Source organism: Oncorhynchus nerka, linkage group LG11, assembly GCF_034236695.1.
Source record: "Oncorhynchus nerka isolate Pitt River linkage group LG11, Oner_Uvic_2.0, whole genome shotgun sequence".
In the NCBI taxonomy this organism is placed as follows: Eukaryota; Metazoa; Chordata; class Actinopteri; order Salmoniformes; family Salmonidae; genus Oncorhynchus; species Oncorhynchus nerka.
Genome location: NC_088406.1, coordinates 18,724,377 through 18,732,720, shown reverse-complemented (window position 1 = coordinate 18,732,720; position 8,344 = coordinate 18,724,377). Strand labels below are relative to the sequence as shown.

General features: G+C 46.9%; 1 protein-coding gene across 1 annotated transcript in view; it reads left to right on the top strand.

Annotated features, from left to right (window-relative positions):
• Positions 1 to 2,310: 2,310 nt before the first annotated feature.
• Positions 2,311 to 8,344, top strand: part of LOC115119294 (platelet derived growth factor d) — an 88,325-nt gene continuing 82,291 nt past the window's right edge. Inside the window, exon 1 of the mRNA XM_065024273.1 lies at positions 2,311 to 3,000. Coding sequence (XP_064880345.1) covers positions 2,877 to 3,000 — 124 coding nt within the window. The 5' untranslated portion in view covers positions 2,311 to 2,876. The remainder of the gene's footprint in view (positions 3,001 to 8,344) is intronic.

The following is an 8,344-nucleotide window of genomic DNA, read 5'->3' as shown; positions in this document are numbered from 1 at the left end:
TGGTGTCAGAAGGGATCGGACCTCGGGCTAGAAGGTTGAGGGTTCGAGACCTGCTCCCTGCTGTTTCATTACATTGGTGTCAGAAGGGATCGGACCTCAGGCTAGAAGGTGGAGGGGTCGAGACCTGCTCCCTCCTGTTTCATTACATTGGTGTCAGAAGGGATCGGACTTCGGGCTAGAAGGTGGAGGGTTCGAGACCTGCTCCCTGCTGTTTCATTACATTGGTGTCAGATGGGATCGGACTTCGGGCTAGAAGGTGGAGGGTTCGAGACCTGCTCCCTGCTGTTTCATTACATTGGTGTCAGATGGGATTGGACTTCGGGCTAGAAGGTGGAGGGTTTGAGACCTGCTCCCTGCTGTTTCATTACATTGGTGTCAGAAGGGATCAGACCTCAGGCTAGAAGGTGGAGGGTTCGAGACCTGCTCCCTGCTGTTTCATTACATTGGTGTCAGAAGGGATCGCACCTCAGGCTAGAAGGTGGAGGGTTCGAGACCTGCTCCCTGCTGTTTCATTACATTGGTGTCAGAAGGGATCGGACCTCAGGCTAGAAGGTGGAGGGGTCGAGACCTGCTCCCTGCTGTTTCATTACATTGGTGTCAGAAGGGATCGGACCTCAGGCTAGAAGGTGGAGGGGTCGAGACCTGCTCCCTGCTGTTTCATTACATTGGTGTCAGAAGGGATCGGACCTCAGGCTAGAAGGTGGAGGGGTCGAGACCTGCTCCCTGCTGTTTCATTACATTGGTGTCAGAAGGGATCGGACTTCGGGCTAGAAGGTGGAGGGTTCGAGACCTGCTCCCTGCTGTTTCATTACATTGGTGTCAGAAGGGATCGGACTTCGGGCTAGGTGGAGGGTTCGAGACCTGCTCCCTGCTGTTTCATTACATTGGTGTCAGAAGGGATCGGACCTCGGGCTAGAAGGTGGAGGGTTCGAGACCTGCTCCCTGCTGTTTCATTACATTGGTGTCAGATGGGATCGGACTTCGGGCTAGAAGGTGGAGGGTTCGAGACCTGCTCCCTGTTGTTTCATTACATTGGTGTCAGAAGGGATCGGACCTCAGGCTAGAAGGTGGAGGGTTCGAGACCTGCTCCCTGCTGTTTCATTACATTGGTGTCAGAAGGGATCGGACCTCAGGCTAGAAGGTGGAGGGTTCGAGACCTGCTCCCTGCTGTTTCATTACATTGGTGTCAGATGGGATCGGACTTCGGGCTAGAAGGTGGAGGGTTCGAGACCTGCTCCCTGTTGTTTCATTACATTGGTGTCAGAAGGGATCGGACCTCAGGCTAGAAGGTGGAGGGTTCGAGACCTGCTCCCTGCTGTTTCATTACATTGGTGTCAGAAGGGATCGGACTTCAGGCTAGAAGGTGGAGGGTTCGAGACCTGCTCCCTGCTGTTTCATTACATTGGTGTCAGAAGGGATCGGACCTCAGGCTAGAAGGTCGAGGGTTCGAGACCTGCTCCCTGCTGTTTCATTACATTGGTGTCAGATGGGATCGGACCTCCCATCCACGACAGTGCGTGTGCTTGGCCTGTAAGACGTAAAGTCGCAAGCTAGTCGCAAGGACGCGCTCTTTGAAAGGAGGGAGTAGTGTAAAGACCCTGGGTTTATAAGCGAGGAAATCGACCCTGCCGGCAGAGCATGCTTTTGCGGCACAGTCGATAGCGTGCCGGACCTCGGGATAGAAGGTCGAGGGTTCGAGACCTGCTCCCTTCCTGTTTCATTACAGTACCTAGAAAATGAGAAAATAATTTATACATTCATTACAGTCCCTCAATATAATATAATATAGGCATTACAGAAATGTCCGCAGATATTCGCATAAACTTCAATAGTTTGAATGGGCTATCCCTGGCAAAATAATAGGCTATGAACGTCATGCTATTACATGTAAATTAACAGAATACAAGACCTACATAAACCAAATTAGTGAAATCATTTTTCTTTTTCCTAACTAGGCAAAACCTCGGACGAAGCTGGGCCAATTGTAGGACGGCGCACAAATGTTATACATTCATAATACAGTGTAATAGCCTGTAACTGTTATAGACATGGTTGCATTTGCTCAGTGAAATTATGAAATGATGAACAGTGTCAGATATGGTCTCACTTATTCATCAGCCGCTTCAACAAGTGAATTAACAAGTGAGTTCTTCCCTGGACAAATTCCCGCCCGAGTAAATACTCTATTGTTGTCAGTGCCCAACACACTATTTTCCTCCAGTTTATTTCGCCTCCAATCAAGTTTCCTTCTCGATGAAAAATTCCTTCCTGTCTCCTTCTCACTCTGTGTGAGTGTGTGTCTGACTTTACCTCCAAAGTTTCCTTGTCGCTGCTAAAAATGTTCCTTCTGGTCTATTTCCTTGTCCCGGTTCGCGTAAACGTGACAATCCTCCTCTCTGATCAATTCACCGACTGAAGTTTCACACAAACCAGCGCGCGTGTAGAGCTACAGTGAGAGACACGCACACTCCCAGCCTTGAAGTTAAATTGTTGGAAAGCATGTCGAGCTCGCTCTGATATCAGAGAAATTGAACTAAGGAGGATAATTTCACATGGCATTACCAGTGTGGATTAACTCGCGGTAAAGCGATAAAAAAAATCGGCGCCCGTACTTGTCTGTGGACATGAATATATGAACCTGCTCAGCATTCTGTAGCGGCGGAGCTGGTTTATGGTGAGTTTGAGACAGGCAGGTCGCTCCAGTCTACTGTGAATAGCGACTCGGGAGAAATGATGTGAACAGCACGAACGTTTTAAGAAAACTTTTACTTGAGTCTCCAGGGAAAACACAAGTAGCTAATTGGTCTCTTTTCAGAACAATAGGTGGTTCTTCCACGCTTGGGATTTTAGTTTAGTGTGTAACCGCCACGGATAGAATGAACAGCTCTGGGCGCGTGGCACTGGCGCTGTTGCTCGCGCTGCTCGTGGGCTTTACCCGGGGCACACAAGGCCAGGTAGTGTCCGCCAAGGTGGTGCGGTCTTCTAACGTGAGGCAACATGGTGAGTCCCAGTTTTTGATGTGTGCATTTGTTTTGTATGAAAGAACCATAACAAGTGTTTCAACAACAAAGCAACTGGTGTTTTAGGCAGACTGGCTGTAGCCTATAATGGGTATGGTCAGTATTATTAGTGAATTTAATATTTTGATCACAATGGGTTTGTACTTGCAATTGTTTTGTTACAGATATGTTGGATGATTAGGCCTAGACACAATCAGACTTCTACAATACATTCTAAGATATCTAAATAAACATTACTCAATTGTAATTGAAACAATTTAAGGTGAATATAGAATATAGTCCATGTCATAAGTGGCCTGTCAGGAGAAGCCTAGATGTTGTTTCATCTAGGGGTGTGTATGTCTTAGTCAGTGGTGATGAACGACCTGCCTACACCAGGGAAGTCAGCTTCCTGTGTTGACCTGTTCAAATGACCTAGACACTCTATTGTTACTTTGTCTGAGATAGAGACAGCGGGGGAGGGAAGACAGATGAGCTGCGTGGGGCCAGGGAAAGAAGAGGGGGAGAGAAACATCATTTAGGGTATAGGGCACAGGCAGCAGGAGAAGAGAGCATACCAGTTTACTTGTCTGACCTGTGGTCATAGCTACCCTGTTGACCTGGTTGGCCTCAGTGTTTTAGATTCACCGTAACATTGTCCTCAGTGTTCTGTGTTCTTTTCTGACCTGTGGTCATAGCTACCTTGTTGACATGGTTGTCCTCAGTGTTCTAGAGCCACAGTAACACTAACAACCCACAGGTGTCATTTAGTTTGGCCTGGAGACTACAGCCACATCTTCAGCAGACTGACTATAACAGGCTGTCTCTCATCACATACAGCTGCCTGCTTGTGAGCCTCTTTCTTGGCGGAGAAACAAGAAAATACCAGAGTATCATTTTGGCCTCTGGACCCGTGCTCTAGCCCAGGGTTTCCTGCCCCCCGGGTGCACATTTTGTTATTTGCCCCTAGCACTACACAGCTGATTCAAATAATCAAAGCTTGATGATGAGTTGGTGATTTGAATCAGCTGTATAGTGCTGGGGGTAAAAACCAAAACGTGCACCCAGGGGGGCGACGACTTTGGGAAACTTGCACTAGGCCCAGGTTCACCTCAAACTCATAAGTGTGTGTATTTGTGCTGTATCAACTAATGGTTCTCAACGAAGGGGCGGGAGGAAGGCCCATCCTAAGTATTTTGTTGGACTGGGTCTGAGTGTTGCGAGGTGGATCTGATCCTTAGTGTTTGGATTCAGTCAATTCTTGTGTGTGTGTGTGTGTGTGTGTGTGTGTGTGTGTGTGTGTGTGTGTGTGTGTGTGTACAATAGCAACACTCATCAATATTGTTAAAAGGTTCTAATATCAATTGTAATAAATGCAACAGTTGGACAATGGAAGAAGATACTCCAAAGATTTTTAAAATCCATTTGTTATTTACTGAATTCTAGCACATAAAACATTTTACTGGCACAGACACATCATGAAGTTAGGGGTTTTTGGTGACTGCCTCATTAATTACTGTTGTTGTCACGTTCTGTTGCACAATTCAACACGTTTGTCAATAGCAGGATGCCCTCAGATTAAAAATCAACACCTTGGCTCTAGATCACGCCTCTATACGTACTCTACATTGTTAGTGATCAGACATAATATCATAATCTGAATGTGAATCGCAGGAGTAAAATGAAAGTGTGAGAATACTTTGATGTTTTGTTACAGAGGACCGACTCCCTGTCCGACACACAACCAGGTATACTCAGTGGCAAACTCCCAACCTCCTCTGGTCAAATCAAAGGGTTTTTAATTTAGTAAAGACCATATAAAGGATAGACCGCAGAGGCCCACCACTCCATTTAATATTTCTCTCTCATCTCCTCTTATCACCCACTATCTAGTCTGCATAATTTCATATCACTCTATACATCTACCCCCACCATCAATCTTGCTCTTGCTTATTCCTTCCTCAATCTCTCCATCTTTCTTTCTCTTCTTTAATCAAAAGCTTCTTCCGCTGTGGGTCTCAGAGAAAATCTAATGTGTCAAAGAGTGTTTGCACATAACACACACATTCGCACACACACATTGACAACAGTCTGATTAGACTTCAACGTCTGCTGGAGAATGGGGGCTGTTCCCGAATGCAAGGGAGGCTGTTCCCAAATGCAAGGGAGGCTGTTCCCAAATGCAAGGGAGGCTGTTCCCAATGCAAGGGAGGCTGTTCCCGAATGTAAAGGAGGCTGTTCCCAAATGCAAGGGAGGCAGTTCCCGAATGTAAAGGAGGCTGTTCCCAAATGCAAGGGAGGCTGTTCCCGAATGCAAGGGAGGCTGTTCCCGAATGCAAGGGAGGCTGTTCCCGAATGCAAGGGAGGCTGTTCCCGAATGTAAGGGAGGCTGTTCCCGAATGCAAGGGAGGCTGTTCCCGAATGCAAGGGAGGCTGTTCCCGAATGCAAGGGAGGCTGTTCCCGAATGCAAGGGAGGCTGTTTCCGAATGCAAGGGAGGCTGTTCCCGAATGCAAGGCAGGCTGTTCCCGAATGCAAGGGAGGCTGTTCCCGAATGCAAGGGAGGCTGTTCCCGAATGCAAGGGAGGCTGTTCCCAAATGCAAGGGAGGCTGTTCCCAAATGCAAGGGAGGCTGTTCCCGAATGCAAGGGAGGCTGTTCCCGAATGTAAAGGAGGCTGTTCCCAAATGTAAATGAGGCTGTTCCCAAATGTAAAGGAGGCTGTTCCCAAATGTAAGGGAGGGTGGATGGAATGTTAGGCGGTGTCCTCTGACCGTTGGTGATCTCAGTGGCCTTCTCTAGGGCCCTATAAAATCTGCTCCGAATCATGGAATCCAGACATTAAAATGGAATTCAACATTCCAACATGTATTGAACTTGTACTTAACAAAATATAAACGTAACATGTGAAGTGTGGTCCCATGTTTCATGAGCTCAAATAAAATATCCCAGAAATGTTCCATACGCACAAAAAGCTTATTTCTCTAATTTTGTGCACAAATTTGTTTTCTTTCCTCTTAGTGAGCATTTCTCCTTTGCCAAGATAATCCATCCACCTGACAGGTGTGGCATATCAAGAAGCCGATTAAACAGCATGATAATTACACAGGTGCATCTTGTGCTGGGGACAATAAAGGGTCACTCTAAAATGTGCTGTTTTGTTACACAACACAGTGCCACAGATGTCTCACATTTTGAGGGAGCGTGCAATTGTTGTGCTGACTGCAGGAATGTCCACTAGAGCTGTTGCCAGATAATTGAATGTTTAATTTCTCTACCATGAGCTGCCTCCAACGTCATTTTAGAGAATTTGGCAGTACGTCCAACCGACCTCACAATCGCAGGCCGAGTGTAACCACGCCAGCCCAGGACCTCCACATCCGGCTTCTTCACCCGTGGGATCGTCTGAGACCAGCCACCCGGACAGCTGATGAAACTGTGGGTTTGCACAATCAAAAAAATTCTAAAAAGCATCTGTCCTTGGTTGCAACACTCACTACTGAGTTCCAAACTGCCTCTGGAAGCAACGTCGGCACAAAAACTGTTTGTCGGGAGCTTCATGAACTGGGTTTCCATGGCCGAGCAGCCGCACACAAGCCTATGATCACCATGCGCAATGCCAAGCATCAGCTGGAGTGGTATAGAGCTTGTCTCTCTCCCTCCCGGAGGAACTGAGCCCTAGGACCATGCCTCACTACCTGGTCTGATGACTCCTGGCTGTCCCCAGTCCAGCTGGTCGTGCTGCTGCTCCAGTTTCAACTGTTCTGCCTGTGGCTATGGAATCCTGACTTGTTCACCGGATTTGCTACCTGTCCCAGACCTGCTGTTCTCTCTGTCTTTTACTCCTGAGGTGATGACATGTTGCACCCTCTACAACCAATGTGATTATTATTTGACCCTGCTGGTCATCTATGAACGTTTGAACATCTTGAAGAAGAATCTGGCCTTATTGTTCCATGTACTCTAATAATCTCCACCCGGCACAGCCAGAAGAGGACTGGCCACCCCTCAGAGCCTGGTTATTCTCTAGGGTTCTTCCTAGGTTCCTGCCTTTCTAGGGAGTTTTCCTAGCTACCGTGCTTCTACATCTTCATTGCTTGCTGTTTGGGGTTTTAGGCAGAGCCCTGACCTCAACCCCATCGAACACCTTTGGGATGAATTGGAATGCCGACTGCGAGCCAGGCCTGTTTGCCCAACATCAGTGCACAACCTCACTAATGCCTTTGTGGCTGATTGGAAGCAAGTCCCCGCAGCAATGTTCGGACATTAGTGGAAAGCCTTCCCAGAAGAGTGGAGGCTGTTATAGCAGCAAAGGGGGACCAACTCCATATTAATGCCCATTATTTTGGAATGAGATGTTGAACGAGCAGGTGTCCACATAACCACAGATGCATATCTGTTTTCCCCAGTCATGTGAAATCCATAGATTAGGGCCTAATGAATTTATTTCAATTGACTGATTTCCTTAAAATCCATAACTGTTAATTTGGTTCAGTGTAGTAGGAAATCAACTAAATGTATTGAATTTATTAGAAAATGTGGTCAGTTTTTTGGGGATAGTCAGATAGTCCATCTGTAGATGCTCTACACATGGTCATATTATCTGTTAATAAGTAACTGCGTGCAAAGGTTAGTGAAAGGGTTAAGATAAGGGTTAGGATTAGTACAGTTTATGGTTGAATTGTTACTGATAGTCTGTAGGGCAGCTTCAGATGGACTATCCAAGAAAGTGATAATGAAAATGCATTAATTCGCTTAAGTTATCATAAACAAAATACATCAGTGAATCAGATTTGTCTGCAACTTTCTGAAATGGCACCTGTGCTTTGTTTAGCCATTAGCAATTATGCTAACGTTAACCATTTTTCTGGTAGACCTGTAAAGGTTGTCCCAAAACCTTGTCAAGTAAATGTTAACTACAAAGTAGCCTATTCCTACCTGGCAGAATATCATTATTTGCATCATTCAGTGGCCATTTGTTTAGCAAATTCTGCAATCAAATGAGCTCTATATGAACATCGCTAACCAGACCACGGTCTCTCGCTACAGGAACATCGCTAACCAGACCACGGTCTCTCGCTACAGGAACATCGCTAACCAGACCACGGTCTCTCGCTACAGGAACATCGCTAACCAGACCACGGTCTCTCGCTACAGGAACATCGCTAACCAGACCACGGTCTCTCGCTACAGGAACATCGCTAACCAGACCACGGTCTCTCGCTACAGGAACATCGCTAACCAGACCACGGTCTCTCGCTACAGGAACATCGCTAACCAGACCACGGTCTCTCGCTACAGGAACATCGCTAACCAGACCACGGTCTCTCGCTACAGGAACATCGCT